Consider the following 17,878-nt stretch of genomic DNA (forward strand, 5'->3'; position numbering starts at 1 on the left):
GAACTGTGTTGAGCCAGTCTCTTCCCAGGATGATGTTGTACGGGGACCGAGCTTTCACCACGAAAAACTCAATCATCGTACTGGAGCTAGTAGGCGCTTTCCCCACCGTGATCGGAAGGCTGATAATACCTTCAGGGCGGGTGTCCTCCTGGGCGAAGCTCTTCAGGGGAAGCGGAGCCGGACTGAGCCGAGCTGGGTCCACTTCTAGTTTGTCAAAGCACTCTTTAAAAAGAACGCTAACCGACGCTCCTGTATCCACAAACACCCTGTGGATCAGTTTGTTTGCCACTCCGGCTTGGATGACAATGGCGTCTTGGTGAGGAGAGATGGCCGGGACGGGATCAGCATCCGAGAACGTAATCACTTCGTCCTGCTTCAGCCTTTTATGCGTTGGCTCCTCTCGATTGGAGCCTCTGCGCTCTGACTTTAGGGACGACTTGGTCTTCCCGGCAGGGAGAGCGTCAATAGTCTGGATTACTCCATCATATTGCGGCTCGTCATCGTCTTCGGGATCCGGCTGCCTTTTCGGATCCTGAGGAGCGCAGTTCGCACCACTCTGCTTCTTATTCTTCTTTGGCTGCTTGCTTTGGTATTTTTTCAATGTCCCTGCCTTCACAAGAACATCGATACCTGCAGCCAAGTTTCTGCACTCCTCAGTATCGTGACCGTGGTCTTGATGGTAGGAGCAGTAGCTATCCTGTGGTCGGCGCGCGGCTGATTTCGTCATCCGCTTTGGCTTTTCGAATAGGTCAGAGTGCAGTTCGAAAATTTCCGCTCTCGGCTTGTTCAGCGGTACGAACTGAGCGGGCGGCTTCTCGGGATTGAGACGGGGTCCCAATCTGTCTTGCACCGGAGCCCTTTGAATTCTTTCAAATGGAGTCCGGCGAGGATGCCCCTGATCGCTATGATCGGGCTTCCTTCTGTCTCCTCGGGTCGATGAGCTGTCTAACGACCGTTTGCGACGGTCTGCCTCATCGGCCCGGGAGTACTGGTCCGCAATGTCCCACATTTCCTGAGCTGTCTGCGGACCGCACTCAACGAGCTTCCTGTAGAGAGCTCCGGGCAGGATTCCATTTTGGAATGCCGAGATGACAAGCAGATCGTTGAGATCGTCTACTTGCAGGCATTCCTTGTGGAATCTTGTCATAAAGTCGTTGATTTTTTCGTCGCGACCTTGACGAATGGAAAGCAGCTGAGCCGAAGTGATTCGGGCTTCCGCTTTCTGAAAGAACCTCCTATGGAAGGCATCCATTAGATCTCGGTAAGATCTGATGCTGCCCTGGGGGAGGCTATCGAACCACCTTCTCGCGTTCCCGATGAGCAGCTCGGGAAACAGCTTGCACATGTGGACCTCGTTGAGACCCTGGTTCGCCATGTTATATTGATAGCGCCCCAAGAAATCGTGAGGGTCCACGAGCCCGTCGTAAGTCATCGACGGAGTTCGGTAGTTCTGTGGTAGGGGAGTTCGGGTGATGTCGTCCGAGAACGGAGTCTTCAGTGCTCCGTACACGGCGAATCCGATATCTCGTCGGTATGGAGGAGATTGAGTTCTCCTGTGATTCCGGTACCGAGGAGGAACTGGAACATGTTGGGGACGGGGATTCTTTCTCCTGGGAGATGCGACACTACTGCGGTAGTGACTTTCTTGTGCGGAGGGAGAAGGAGAATCCGCCGTTTTCGTCTCCGGCTGCTTTTGGCTTTTTTGCAGGAAGGTTAAGAATTCCTCCTGCTTCGCCGCCAAAAACTGCTTGACAGCCTCATTCAAATCGGGCTGCTGGGAAGACTCAGTGGGACGATTTTTGGAGCGGCTTGTTCCTTCGCCATGAGAACTGGTGGTGGATTTATCCCTAGGCTGTTTTCCAGACCTATGGGATGGATTGGCTTCCTCCTGGTTCTCACGGGCAGGAATACGGGTATTCTGCGATCTGGTATGCATTTTTTGGGTGGAAAAAATGGATCAAAAATTCGCTTTATCACAAATTTTGTTCTCTGTTTCCCACAGACGGCGCCAGTGATGAATCCGCGAATTTCTGATGTTAGTAAATGCTGGTAGAGAATAAAGACTACGACACAATGAATTTACGTGGTTCGATTTACTGAAGTAAATCTACGTCCACGGGAAGAAGGGAGGGCAAGATTGTATTGCTTGATCTGGGATTACAGCTTACAACACAGACTTGCTATATGATATTTTATCTCTAGAGAGCTTAACCTTTTTCTATCTGATCTAAGTTCTATTTATACATTGAACTAGGATCGTGGTTTGCAGCCCCACTAACAAGATCGTGGGTGAGCAATAACTGCTCAATAACTGCTTCGTACCACTAAATAGATCGTGGGTATAGTGGAGGTCGTGGAGGCCTTTCATGAGTCCACTAACTCCTAGTTCGGTCGAATGCTGAGACCGAACTGCTGGACTTTACCGATCAGCTCTTGCCGATCTGAGAGGAGAGCTTGACTGGTCGGCTTTTACCGAGCTGTAGGCTGAGTCCGAACTCTTTGGTCGTGCCGAACTCTTTGGTGCCGAACAGATACTCTTTCTTGGGCTCTGGGCTGATGGGCCGTCACTGTTATTGGGCTTGCCATTAGGGTTTAGTTCGTACCCCATCATATACGCTATGCCAATATGATGGTTTTGATAAGGTATATTGTACCGAATCACCCATAGTTTTGACCATTTTGTGCTAACACAAGACAACTTAAAATATGGTGTTGTTTAATTTGTAAATTTTTTGTTGCATACTTGATCGCCATGCATTGCATGCAGCATCTATCGCATGTGTCGTGGCATAAGTTGACGAATGAGAGCTTGCATAGCAGAGAATGATTTCCAGGAGGACCACAGCTATCGCCAACGATCAGGAGAGAGAGAGAGTAATTAGCTTGAGTGCAGCTAGCATTTTTCATTCAAGTCGAATGTGTCGTTGATTATCATCTAATTCCAGTTATTATTGATTTGATTGTGTTAATTTGGTCTTTGAGTGAGTGGGTGTGGTGAATTGCGAGTATGTTGTCATTTCTTAGCTCGAATGCATTTTCGAAATATGTTTTATTTTCAATTCTGATACAAATTATTAGTAGTAGTACTATATATTTAAGCGTTTTATTCGGATACAGCTCAAGTAAAAGAGTGACCAAGTTTAAAAGTTGAGGCAGAAACTGTTACAAATCCAACAACCTAACAAAACAGTCTCTGCTTCATTTCCTCTTTAGAATTTGGATTGTTGAAAGCGCCTTGTGTTTCTGGCGATGGCAGGAGATATTTCCAGTTCTCTTCTCAATTCATTTGATTTGCTATAAGAATCTTCATTTCTTGTTTCTTGAGCATTGAGTTCGTGCTTTATTTTGTTGTTAAATTTTTGGGGATTGAATTTGAGATCTCTGGTGATGTTTGATGTTTGGAATTGAGTTGCCTTTGTTGTTTTCTGCTTACTGGTGTATTGAATTGATGAAAATGTGAAGGGGATTTGTAAGACAAAGGAATGGGGGTTCTTGTAGTTGAGTATGTGTTGGAAGATGACAAGTGAAGAGAATCTTGAGTCAATGATGCAAAACTAAAGATTAAGAATAGGTCAACTTTTCCTTATTAGATGCTTGAGTTAATGTAAAATCAATCTAGGCAAGATGCCTTCTTAGAATAGGAAGATTACAAGTTGTGTTCTCCAATATAACTAGATTTTGTCGTAATGGTTTTAATTGATCCAACCACAATGTAGTCTTTCAACTTCATTAAAAATGGTGATGCATAGTTGGTTATGAAGCTAGAACAAGTATGTATATTCAGATTAGAGAGCTCATATTTTACTTGATCAGATTTATATAACGAGGAACTCCAGCTTTTCTCTTCAATAATCATTTTTGCTATAATAGTTTGACAGTGTCATTTGTTATATTAGCTCGTTGACCTTGAAGCTTGTTGGAAGATTTTAGACATGGTCTTAGAGTTAGAATATGAAAAATGTTGGTTTATCATCCTGTTTGCATATGTTTCTGTGTGTTTACCAATGATTAAGGGGAATTGAATATTTTTCACTTGCTTCAGTGAGGCTCAAAACACTGTGACAGGTGAAAGAGTCGCCATTAAAAAGACTAGCAATGCATTTGGTAACATATTTGATGCAAAGAAGACACTACATGAAATCAGATATCTACTTCAGATGTGAGCATTTTCACCTAAATCCTATTGATTGTCATCTCTTAAATCTTCTCTCTTGATTGATTTTGTGCAACTTTTTTTTTGTATGTATGGAAAAATGACACACCTCACTCCACATAATTCTTAAGCTATACCTTTTTTAAAAACATAATTAGGACATCTTTGTACAATTTATATTAATGTGTCATCGAGTGTTGACGAATAGTTTCTGGTATAACTCAGCGAGATCATGAAAAGAGAACCTTTAGTTCCCGGAAGAGATATTGATCGGCAGTTTACACTCATCACACAGGTATTTCTGATCAAACAGTCCAAACACACATACCATCTAACTGAATATGTTTTGATACAATATTCGCTGTTATTTTGTTAGCATCAATGTTCATTCTTTATTTGGAAAAAAATATATTATGCGTACACTCGTCCTTGTTCGTTTATTTACATCATCCGAGGAACGCTGGAGATTATGCTCGTCTCTACAAATCCTGGTGGCATAAGCATGATGTGCTTCTGAATATTTCTCTTTTAAGTATATTTCTGCCAATAGTTTGGAAAACCTGCAGTGTATATAGCAAGGTGGAGCATGGAGTTAGAAACTGCAACCTTGCTATTCCATTCTCTTAAAATTTTCTTTTAAATTAATTGTATTATACTCCAGTTTCATTTGGAATGTTCCATATTCCATTTCCATTTCAAGCTGAAATTTGTGAGCCCATACATCCTTTTTAAACATTACACATAATAATCTAACTAACATTCTCTCCCAAATAAACATTCCTAAAAGAAATGAGACATTTGAAATGGGATGGATGGAGAGTGTCTTTAAAGTTGTGTGTATGTTTTAGTACTGATGTTGTGTCGTCTCTCTTCATTTTGTGAAGCTAATTGGCTCTCCAGATGATGCCAGTCTTGGCTTTCTTAGTAATGATCACCGACGCTATCTTAGGCAGCTCCCACAGGTACCGAAACCAACAATTTTCTGCCAGATTCCAGAATACTGCTGCTCTGGATTTGTTAGAGAGGATGCTTCTGTGATTTCCGGCCCTCTACGATACTTGTATCGTTGAATTAACGCATGAGATGGTGGAGACGTCTTGCCTGAAACATGTGTTTTTGTTTATTCTTGTCCCCCTCTCTACTCTTTGCATTAATGCTCTTATATTCTTGATCACTTGCAGTCAATGATGCTCTCTGTCATCCCTACTTAGCACCCTGTCGTGATATCAACAATGAACCTGTTTGCCCTAATCCGTTTTTCTTTGACTATGAGCATCCAACAGTTACTCAAGAGAACATCAAGGAATTCATGTGGACGATGTCTGAAATATTCAATCCCAACTTAGGTGGAGATATTGTTAACACCAGTTACTGAATTATGTCATGTAATTTTCTCAGAGAGAAAAAATTCAAGATTTCTCGTTGCTATGTCAAAATTTTCATCTGAATAACATCATCGTGCATATATCCATTGCATTGCTAGTTTTTCATTTAATAGTAGATCATAGTCTTTAAGAACTAGAGTTCTACAAGGAGTTCTTCTAGATCATCAATAGGGAAAGTCCCTTATCGGGTAGCAGACTACACTCATGAGCCTCTCAACCGCACTGCACAGCCACAGATACTTCTTGGCCTTCTTCGCCATCACGTCCCTGTTGTTGATCTCCCATAACGCACCAGGGTCATGGTGACTGTCCGCATGAGAGCTGTAGTTGCCAGTCATCCAAAACACCCATTTGCCCTTTAAAATAACAATCAGATCGATCACCGATATCAATATCGATTATATGAAACTAATTCCAAATGTCTCCTACCATCTTGCATAGGCGTTTGCTTTACAGTTTCACCATGATTCCATACTGTCTCTCTCAAAGTCACTTAGTAACACCAAAACATTACATGAACAGATCATAAAAAGAAGCCAAGAATGTACAAGATCAGAAAACCTACTCTCCCTGACATTTTAAAACACATCAACCACTCTCTCTCTCTCTCTCAAGCTAACAAACTTCTGGGCGTTTCAAAACTATCACCACATGCCTGTTATATACATACAACACACACAGATCCACATATTCAGCAGTAGATCACACAATCACCCATGGCTGCAGCTGTTGCCATCACCATAAAGCAACAAGTAAAAACATATCTACCACACTAACCAATCTTGGAACATAACAAGCTCCTAAGGCTCTTCAGATAATGCCTTTTGAGGACTCTATGCAGACGGGATCTCACTCCCAGCACGGACATTTTCAGTTGCTATTTTATATGAAGAGAGCAACTTTCTCTGTCAACATCAAGGTCATACGGTAATAAGGACATGATAGAGTAAAACGAATAAATTAGAGGTTAATCTGTGATATCCAAGACAAGAAGACAGCATTCAGAATTTCAGCTAGCAGGTCACTGTTGGGTTATCAAGACGTATGATGTTGTGCTTGCAACCAAGATTGAGGGAAAAGTTCAATCCACTTAAAATAAACCCAAAAACATTCCCTAGAGTTTTTCATAATACTAGTACGGGAAAGCTGAAGATATGAACTGCAAATAGAGAACATGAAACTCACATGATTCTCAAATTCAGGGGTCACCAAATTGACGCAGAGGTTCTTCATCAACATCAGTACCTGCAAGATTAACGGTTGTTAAATTCTACTTGAGTGCATCAGATTAACAATAGATATAGTTGATATCCCCTTGAATATCAAATTAGTAAACAAAGGCTAAAGATCAACTTTATAAGCATAAAATTGTCCAAAACACTCGTTCAGTTATAGAGCAGTTCAACTCACCGTCTCAACATTTATAGGCTCCATTTTCCTTAGCCTTTGCAATTGATCAGTTGTGGTAGGATCGAAGACGCTGCCAATGAAACCATAAACTTGAGCGAAATCCGGCATAACTGCACTAATAAGAAGCCAGTGATAAGTTTTAGTTATGCCATTCTACAGAAACAATAGATATTTTTTCTGGTTATCAGTCTTAATAGTAATACTAACATTCAGGTGATAAGAGTAATTATTAAAAAAGAATAACACTCATGTAATCTGATAACAATGCTTCAACATGGAACACATGACAAGTGCAGCATACATTGCTTTAAACATGGATGATTCAAACCTAACAAAACAGGTTTTTCTGCATTTTTAACCAGTAATGTTGATTTCACAGACTACAGATGCTAATAGCAGACGTGAGGAACAGAACTCGTGCTCTGCTGGTGCATAACTAAATCTTAGTGTATGGCGTTTTTATTGCCACATTTTTCTCAGGTATGTTCAAACTAAAAAGTAAAGTTACAGATTATAGGGTACCGACCTATCTTTGTGTTGCACAATGTCGCTTTTAATTCATGATCCATCTCACTAGATTTCCACAGACACGGAGTGCTATCATTGCTGCTGGTGCTATAATTATTGGCAGCACTGGCTAATCGGACATCATCTAAACCACCAAGACACACATTTCATCAGTGACATCTTAAAACAAATGGCAGATCAAGCTGTTTGGCAGTATAAAAAAATCACCTTTTGCAACATTTGACAAACATCCTGCTGGCACAACATTGTAATTCCAAGAAGACAATGGTGAACCACTGATAGGATTTCTGGGAGTTGAAAACGGATCGCGCCTTACAGCATATCCAGTCTCCACTCTAGCAACCGAAGATTGCACAGGACCTGCTGTTCGAGGTGGAACTGCACAGAACATAGGGGCACCAATAAGTCATTGGATGTCCCCAAAAGGGAAAGGAGAGAACAAAATTCACAGGAAAATCAAAGGTAGCCAACCATTTTTTGAGGCCCTCTGTGGATAAGGATGAGAAGCTTTTCTCTTTGGACGTGGGGGAGGCACATGCTCGCTTGTACCATTCTTCTCGACTTTCAGAAAATATTTTTGGGCATGGCTACGTATCTGAAAGATGACCTCTGTTTAGTTTCAGGAAAACAAAGTAGTGAGCAAAACCTCCTTTTTCAAGGGAGTCTCCTATGCTTCACCTTAGAGCATAAATTATTTACAATAACTCAAAATATCGATTATCCAGGTAAATAATTTGAAAGTTGTTGAACTCTAAATTACAAAATATCATCTGAAGTGTAGTGTAAAACTTAAGTAAAATTAACCTGGATAACTGTCTTTGACCCAATAAATGCTTCAATCTTTTTCCAGTCCCGATCAAATCTAAAGTTGAAGAAAGTAAATCAGAAAACAAGTAAGAGCAACCAGCCATCAGTGATAAAGAAAAGTCGAATATCAAAAACTCATTTTCTAATTCAGCATTAAATTATCATCGACAGTGAAAATTTAAGAAAAGAGAACCTCAATAATTTCAAAAACTCATTTTCTAATTCAGCATTAAATTATCATCGACAGTGAAAATTTAAGAAAAGAGAACCTCAATAATTTCAAAATTCAAACATTATCAAGCTTAAAAACTTGAACAATTTCTTCTTAAATCTCATTATCCTCACCACAGCAATTAATTTTCGGCATTGCTGGATGCTGGCCAAGATATTTGTCACTCATATAGCAATTAAACACAAGGACGGAACACACTTACAACTGAAGCGCTTCGAGAAATTTATCATGCTCTTGATCACTCCAGCTCTCTCTTGACTTGGTGATCGTGTACGGCTTCCGGATCTTCTTATTCGGATCATCCAAACCCGAGGACGCATTCGCTTCAGCGGCCACCGGAAGCAGATTACTATCCGCCGCCGGAATTTTCAAGTGGTCACCGCTCATGTAGAAATCGTGAAAATGAGAAAATTCCTGATCCGGCGGTGGTTTCCGGTGTGCCGACACCCTGTATGATCAAATTCAACTCCGGAAATCCAGAGACGCAGAAAAGAGTAATGAAACAGAAGAGGAAAGCAGATATGTCAGCGTGCGGATTGTATAAGGAGAAGTCCAAGCTCTGGTTTCGGCGAATCGGATTGAAATGAATTTGGGGGTTGGGATTTACGTGGTGGGAGGGGAGATGGAAATCGTGGAATGCGACGGGTTTAGGCCATCGCAGCGCTGTCACTTAAGAGTGGGCGGATACGTCCAATAGCCCCGCCCCAGTTTTTATCCATAGTCCTAATTTTGTTGTTCATAGCCCCAAAATTTTATTTCCGTCACTATAGTGGACACCTCCAATAGCCCCCAAATTTTATAATCAATTTTTATTTTTAAATATTTTTAGTTTCAATCAAGTATAATTTAAATAATCGCAGTGTAAATAACTAGAATACGAGGTAATTAGGGCCGAATATTCGTTGTATTGCAAACCGGTAAAATTATACAACGAATAATTAAAATAAAATACAACTACAAAACTCCGTCACCGTCTACTCGGTGTCGGAGTCGGCTTCCTCGTCTTCCTCTTCTTCTTCTTCTTCTTCTTCTCCTTCTCCTCCTCTCTCGCTGTTGCCGGCCACGGTATCCCCAGGCGCATTATCAACCAACCCCAGTCGACTATCAATCCGATTGATGAGCCTCTTGTAGACGTTCCTGACGTGCGGGTCAGTTTCCCCTGCGTATGACCTGCATACGTCTTGCAGTTGTTGCATTAACTGCACGTCTATGGTATTGGCCAATACCTCGTGGGGTTGCACCGTGGGCGGTGGGATTGGGGAGGGCTGTTGGATGCGCGATCCCGACGCGCCCGCCGATAGGCGGGAGGCCCTTCTACCCCCTCTGGCGCTGCGGATAGAGGCTTGTTGTCCCATGGGCCGTCGTCGCCTAGTGTGAGTATCGGCTGGCTCTTCGACTTGTTCGTCGGACTGCTCAAACTCTTGGGAGCCGCTTCCACTGCTGTAGTCGCCGGCAAGGTTGTGCCTTGTGCGCTTTGGCCCAGGAGCTGTTCCCACCTCGTTCGCCACGATCGACCTGAATTTCGGATAATCCGCGAGGACAAGATACTCTTCCCACAAGGTGAACTTCGGCCAGCCCTCCGTGTGGTATTGGCCCTCAGACAGGTTCTTAACATCTGCTGCGCTGCTGCCACTCTCAGCGTGGCGAAGGTTGTTCTCGTATATGGACGCGAACCGCTTGGTCGCATGGAGAATCCTGCCCCACTTTTTCCGGAGCTATTCTGGGTCGCGCCTCTCGGCGCCGTCGGGTTTGAACTCCTCGTATGCAAACATGACGTGCCTCCAAAAGCTCCCATCGGCCTGATCTGTGCCCACCACGGGATCTGAAGTGATAGCATTCCAAGCAAATTAAGGGACGGAACCTGCAACCCTCCATCTCTTATCCGTCCCTTAAATTACTATTCATTCAATTTCATTTTTTATTTTTATTTCCAACAAATTAAATTAATAAAAACACAATTCATTAAAAATAAAATAAAATTACAACATAAAATAAAAATACAACTTAGAATTCAAAAAAATAAAAAAAACACATAATTAAAATCCAAAAAAATAAAAATTACATAATTTAAAATACAATTTTATAGAAAATAAAAAAAACTACTCCACCGACGAATCATCCCCCGAAGGCGGTGGAAGTGCACTGAAGCCACCTGAAGGCGGAATACCAAGTTGTCTTGCCATAAACTCAATTCCTGCAAGGTAGGCTTGGTATTGAGAATGCGTCATGCGGGAAGTGTCCGCCATTGTTGCGGTCATGTACATGGACATTAGGGAGTTCGAGGGTGCCCCCGAGCTCGAGCCCGCCTGGCTTGATTTGGCTCGGCCCCTCCTCCCTCTAGCCGCCTTCGCTGCATTTCTCCCTTGCGGCTGACGGCGGCCACGGGAGGACCCCCGACATAGTCTGTTGTGCCCTCAACCTCCTGCGAGGCAAACTCTTGTGCGGCGCTGCCCGAACCGCCTCACTAGACGAGTATTGGCCACCCGTCGTGTGCTTCGTGCGCTTCGAGGTCGAGCCCAAGCTGGACCGGACACCGCCGGCCCACCTTTCCTCGTCTTTGACGACCTCTCAAACATCGACATATTTGAATTGTTTGGCCGTGTCGTCGTAGTAGACTCGCAAAGCCGACCTCAGAATGTCAGCTCCCGTGGCTCCGCTTTGGTAATGAGCCGCTTCACTTTTGTAGATGACGCATAATTTTTTGACTTCTCTGTCGACTCGGTCAAAGTGAGCGCGAAGCATCTTATATGTGCGGCGGCGGGACCCCTTCGGTTTAATCTCGTGGTAGGCCTCGGTGACCTTTTCCCAAAAATACTTCCGGGGTTGTTGATTCTCGACGATGGGATCGTACGAGACGCTGATCCAGGCGTTGTACACCGCCAGCATTTCTTTGGGGTTGTACGGATGCCGGCCTAGATCCTCCTCCTCCTCCTTCTCGTTCGCCTCCGCCTCCGCCCTGGAGCTTCCACCGCCTCGGACTCCTCCCCGCCTCGGCTTCCTCCTCCGCCTCGGCCTTCTTCCGGAGTGGGTTCAACGGAATAATCCTCCCGAATCTGGGATAATCCCTGCGAATACCTCGGGGCGGAGGGACGGGCTTATGCATCCACATCAAAATGGGGTGGTTGGTACCTCCGGCCTGGGTGCCCGGCGTCGATGAATCGGATCCACCACCAAGGACATTGTACATGCCCCCAGTCACCGAACGCGTTGATGTCGAACCGGCTGGAGCCGCCACCGCCAGAGTTTCCGTCGCCGGACATTTTGTGATGAGAGGTTAGATGAAAATTAGAGAGGAAATGAAGATGATTTGAGAAGAATAGATGTATGTGTATTTGTGTGTGAAATGAGGATGAATTAGGAGTATTTATAGAGTAAAAAAAATAAAAATAAAAAAGAAGGAAAAAAGGGTAATATAACGATAATATTACTGTTTTTCATTTTTTAAATTCGAATTTAAGAAAAAATGATTTATTGTGTCAGCGTGACGTTGCGGGCCGGCGAGTGGGCGTCACGCATGGCGCCGGAGCGCGCCACGTCGCCTCGGCGCGTGGCGAGACGTCTCGCCATTCGTCACGGCGGGACGGAACGCGGAGTGGGCTAGGGACAAGACGGGCTGTTGCAACGCGTCACGCCGTCGTCTCGTCCCTTAGTGATGGAATACGGGCCACCCGCGTGACGCAGTGCGGGTGGCCTTTTGGAAATAACTTTGTTTGGGGGTGAAGAGGGAAAAGATCTTAGCCGCACACGTGTCGGTAAATGGGTGATGGGTTGAGGTGTCAGCCTCTAGTTCATTGGACGAGGTTTTGATCCTCAAAGTCATTCTTAAAAACGCCGCACATGTCCGAATTGACAAATTTATACTCCATCCATCCAAGGGAGTATTAAAATTAGGCACCGAGGTTTAACGGATTGAAATTTAATTTAAAATAAAGAAAAATAATACTCTCTCCGTTCCATAAAAATATATACACTTTCCATTTTCTTCCGTCCCACAAGAATATGTGAATTCCAATTTTAGAAAGTTATATCAATTTAATAATATAGGTCTCACTATCTTCACCAACACTATTTTAACTATCATTTTCATCATCTCTCGTACTTTACCATATCATTCTCCTTCACTCTCTTACTTTACCAATTTTATGTTAATTCTTGTGCCATATCCATTGCCCATATTTTTATTGGACGGAGGATGTACTATAGTATTTGAAATAAAGATATATTTATCCATTTTTAAAAAACAGATTAGTTTTATCATTTTTTGGTTATTCCCTAAATTAGACCAACTTTAAATATGAATTTTTTTTAACCAATCGCACACCACTAATCATGTGAACTTCACAGTCCACTAAAACTATTTCCACTGTTTTTTTCACCTCTCACATACTACTAATTATATATTAAAACTCATATCATTTATAAGTTTCTCTATTTTTAAGGACGGAGAGAGTAGCACAAATGAAAAAGAACACATTTTCTTTTTTGGGTTATTCCATTAAAAATGAAATGATTTTTTAAATTGGAAACAACACTATCTCTATTTTTTCCTCTCTCTTACTTTACTTTCTTTTCATTAACTCACAACACAACAACATATAAAATTCTATACCGAAAACCAAATGTTTCAATTTAATGGGACGGAGGAAGTGGTCTTTTTTGCTAAAAAAAGGGAACGGCATCATTGGGATGTTTTGGAAAGAAATACTAAGACTCAACTACCTTGGGAGTCCGAGTAGTTGGGATGAAGGGAGTAGCTGGGATGGAGTGTTAAGTTTGTTCATTACAAAGTCAATTTTTAATATTTTCATGACTAAAGGTTTAAGTCACTCTATCTTATATTATTGATTCATATTTCTTTTTGAGACAATCCTAATAAGTGAGTCCTTTCCTTTTTTTTATATTCTCTCTCACTTTTTCCTAATAATGTTTAATCAATAGTGTAGTGACCAGCGACGGAACTAGTAAGGGACAAGCCCTCGCGGCCGGACGCTGTAACAGGGTTGTGAGCTGGGGGCGGAAAGTTGAAGATAGTGCTTAGAGTGTCCACTATAATGTGGACACTCCAATAGCCCCGTCCCAAAATTTGTCCATAGTCCCAAATTTTTTGTCCACAGTCCCAAATTTTTGTTTCCGCCACTATAGTGGACACTTCCAATAGCCCCCAAATTTTATAATCAATTTTCATTTTAACATTGTTTTTTATTTCAATCAAGTATAATTAAAATCACCGCAGTGTAAATAATTAGAAACCGAGATAATTGGGACAGAATACTCGTTGTATTGAAAAAGGGTAAAATTGTACAACGAATATTTAAAATACAACACAAATAAAAACTCCGCCACTGTCTACTCGGTGTCGGAGTCGGCTTCCTCGTCTTCTTCTCCGCCTCCCTCTTTTTCTCCGCCTGCCTCGCTGCTGGCGGCTGCCGTTGCCCCAGTTGCCTCATCAGCCAACCCTAGACGCCACTGAAGCCGAGTTATGAGCTTCAAGTATATATTCTTGATGAACGGGTCAGTCTCTGCTCCGTATTTGCCGCAAACGTCTTGCAGTTGTTGCATCAACTGCGCATTGAGGTTCTCCCTCAAGACCTCAGCAGGACCAGGAACCATCTGCGGTGGGATTGGGGCGGGCTGCGTGAAACGCGATCCAGACGGCGCTGACGATAGGCGGGAGGCACTTCTAGCCCATTTGGCGCTGCGGATAGATGCATGTTGTCCTGGGGGTCGTCCTCGCCTAGTGTGTGTAGGGGCGGGCTCTTCGACTTGCTCGTTGCTCTGCTCGCACGAGTGCGAGCCGCTTCCGCTGCTGTAGTCCCCGACAAGGTTGTGTCTTGTACGCTTCGGCGTAGGAGCTCCACTGACCTCTTGATCGCAGATGGCCTTGAATTTCGGACAATCCGCGAGGACTTGATACTCCTCCCACATTGTGAACTTCGGCCAGCTCTCCGTGTTGTATTGGCCCATTGACAGGGCCCTCACGTCTGCTTCGTTTCGGCCACTCTCAGCGTGCATAAGGTTGTTCTGGTATATGCACGCGAACCGCTTGGTAGGCGGGAGAATCCGAGACCACTTTTTGAGACCTGTTCTGGGTCGCGCTCTCGGGCGCCCCGCAGCTTGAACTCGTCGTACGCCATCAGGACACGCCTCCAGAAGCTCCCCTCGGTCTGATCGGTGCCCACTATGGGGTCCGATGTGATGGCATCCCAAGCCATCGCCACGGCAATGGACTCCGCTTTCGTGTAGAGCTTGCCCCGTTTGTTCCCCGAGCCACGGCCACTGCCGACGTCGCTTGCCTCGCCACCGGCGCTTCCCGATCCACCATCACCGCGTCCACCGCTCCTTCCGCCACCGCCCCCTGCGCTGCTTCCGGTCGGAACAGGCGTTTCCACCCGTGCAACCGGCGTATCCGGGACGCCGGAACTGAGCAGCCCCATCATGGTATCTAGTGCGTCTTGATCTGCTTCGGTGTAAGGAGAGTGACTGGATGGGAAAGGGGACTCCGGACGTGGCTGGTTAAGCGCGTCGAGGTTGGGTCTGTAATCTCCAAACGCCGACCGACTCAGATTCCGCTGAAAAGGTGGGGGCGTTGGAGAAGACCTCCACGACTGAGATGGATGAAGGTTTGGACTCGATGCCCACAGCGGGGGGGTTTGACTCCAACTCCACGGCTGGGACGGAGACCCGCCATAGCCTGAGAAGGATAGCCGCCATATCCCGACGGCTGAGTAGGATAGCCGCCATATCCCTGTGAAGGATTGCCGCCATAGCCCGATTCCTGCGAGTCGGGTGATTCATAATCTCCACTATGCATTTTTAGAGAGTGAAAGTATAGATAGTGAATGAAGGGAGAGTGTGTGAAAATGGGAGGTGGAGGAGTGGTATTTATAGAGTGAATTTTGAAAGAAAAAAAAAATTCGAGGACCGCCTGCGCACTATGGCCGGCGCGCCTATAGGCGCGGCGAAAGGCCGCCCGGCGCGTCCTCGCCCCGGTTTCACCGAATGCTGGTCCGCCCCAAATTTCTCGTCCGCCCCGGAGCGGACGTCGCCTACACTATGGTTCGCCCTATGCCTGCCCCAACCCGCGGCTATCTATAGTGGATACCCTTATAATTTTGTTTTTATTCTATAATTTCTAGAGAGATGGGAAAGAACTGGAAGGGAACGAAGAGTATACGTTACAAATAGGTAGACGTCACCACGGTTCGTGAACCGCCGGTTCACGGTTCGGAACCGGCGGTTCCGGTTCAAGATTTGTTGGAACCGGAACCGGCCCGTCGAAGACCGCACGGTTCCGGTTTATGAACCGTGAACCGCCGGTTGTTACCCGGTTCCGGGCCGGTTCCGGGCCGGTTCGGCGGTTCGGCGGTTTATCCGATTTTTTTTTTTTTTTTTTTTTTTGCATTTTGTAAATTGTAATTCAAGTTTAAAATGTAAAAAAACTTGCGTAAATAACATTAGAATGAAGCGATGAACAAATGTAATTTTATTGATACAAATTACAACTTCAAAATTACAAATTACAACTTTAAAATTACAAATTACAAGTTAAAATTTACAAATTACAACATAAAAATTAGAAATTACAACTTCAAAATTATAAATTACAAAAGACTTAAAGTCTTCATTACAATTTACAAAATTACATATTCGAAATAAAGGGGAGAAAAAAGAAATAAAGGAAAAGGACTTGAGCTCAACTTAAATTTAAACTTAAATTTAAAATTTAAGTTGAAATATAAGTTGAGATGCCTACGTATCCTCAATGCTCAATTGCATTTTGGAATCAAAGTCCACGTAGTTCTCTTACCTTGCTTACCTATTTGGCTTGATCGGAAGTATTGGCGCCTACTCTTCTTCGTCGGGGAAGTAGTCTTGGTCGGGTTGTACTACTAGTTTGTCCCAATCCGGTTCTTGGTCTCTAATTTCGGCGGAGCACCAATCATATAATATATTAAAACATACTAACATATTAAAACATACTAAAACATACTAACATATTAAAACTTACTAAAACATATTAAAACATATAAAACTTACTAAAACATATTAAAACATATTAACATATTAAAACTTACTAAAACATATTAAAACATACTAACATATTAAAACTTACTAAAACATATTAAAACATATAAAACTTACTAAAACTTACTAAAACATATTAAAACATACTAACATATTATAACATATTAAAACATATTAAAACATACTAACATATTAAAACATACTAACATATTAAAACATATTAAAACATACTAACATATTAAAACATACTAAAACATACTAACATATTAAAACTTACTAAAACTTACTAAAACATATTAAAACATATTAAAACATATTAACATATTAAAACTTACTAAAACATATTAAAACATACTAACATATTAAAACTTACTATTAGTAAAACTACTATATACTATTAACTTAAAAACATATTAAAAAAAACATACTAACATAGTAAAACATACTACATATTATAAATAATTAAAACATATTAAAAACATACTAACATATTAAAACTTACTAAAACATATTAAAACATATAAAACTTACTAAAACATATTAAAACATATTAAAACATATTAACTATTAAAACGTACTGAAAACATATTAAACATACTAACATAGTAAATCAAAGGAAGGACCACGCTGAGGCATTCCCAATAGGCCATCTTGCACAAGCAATATAAGAAAAGGCGGGTAGTCCGCACATAATCTTTTTCCGAGTCAAGTATACCAAATGGTGCTCTCAAATTAAAAGACTTATCATATAACATATTAAAACATAACTAACATATAAATCAAAGGAAGGACCACGCTGAGGCATTCCACAATAGGCCATCTTGCACAAGGATATAAGAAAAGGGCGGTAGTCCGCACATAATCTTTTTCCGAGCAAGTATACCAAATGGTGCTCTCAAATTAAAGACTTATTATAACATATTAACATAGTAAAACATTTAATTTAGAAGTTTAGAACTTACTTGTAATCGAAGAGCGGCTCGCCTCCCCACCTCCTCCGCAACTTGTGCTCTAGAAGGGGCACGACGACGCCGAGAGTCACTTTGATCTTGAGCAATGCCCTTGCCCCGATCACCACCACGACGAGATGAAGACATGATATTATGGAAATTGGAAGTAGAGAATAGATAGTAGTGTTTATGTGAATATGACTATATGATAACGTGAACAAGAACAACGTGGGTAAATTATGAGCGCAAACAACGTACACAACTTGAGAGAATGAGGATGGAGAATAGAGAAATTGAGATTGAGAGAGAAATTCTTATTAACACAAGAATGGGCTGAGTAGAAATGGAAGAGGAGGGGGTATTTATAGGGGAAAATTGTGATTAAAAA

The 17,878-nt window shown here is 42.6% G+C and overlaps 1 protein-coding gene across 2 annotated transcripts; it reads right to left on the minus strand.

Moving 5' to 3' along the window:
• Positions 1-5,618: 5,618 nt before the first annotated feature.
• Positions 5,619-9,161, minus strand: LOC121750787 (protein REVEILLE 6-like). 2 transcript variants are annotated; one of them, XR_006039941.1, is made up of 9 exons: positions 8,718-9,161; positions 8,281-8,338; positions 7,948-8,071; positions 7,684-7,854; positions 7,475-7,600; positions 6,949-7,058; positions 6,724-6,783; positions 5,968-6,443; positions 5,619-5,894 (listed from the first exon to the last, which is right to left on the minus strand). XR_006039941.1 is itself a non-coding variant. In XM_042145400.1 (8 exons), the coding sequence occupies exons 1-8, from the start codon at positions 8,900-8,902 to the stop codon at positions 6,372-6,374; spliced, it is 906 nt and encodes a 301-aa protein (XP_042001334.1). In that variant the 5' UTR covers positions 8,903-9,161; the 3' UTR covers positions 5,619-6,371. The 2 variants fall into 2 exon arrangements, 1 of the variants encoding a protein (XP_042001334.1); XM_042145400.1 differs by having other exon boundaries at positions 5,619-6,443.
• Positions 9,162-17,878: the final 8,717 nt, after the last annotated feature.

Source organism: Salvia splendens, chromosome 1 (genome assembly GCF_004379255.2).
Source record: "Salvia splendens isolate huo1 chromosome 1, SspV2, whole genome shotgun sequence".
Lineage (NCBI taxonomy): Eukaryota > Viridiplantae > Streptophyta > Magnoliopsida > Lamiales > Lamiaceae > Salvia > Salvia splendens.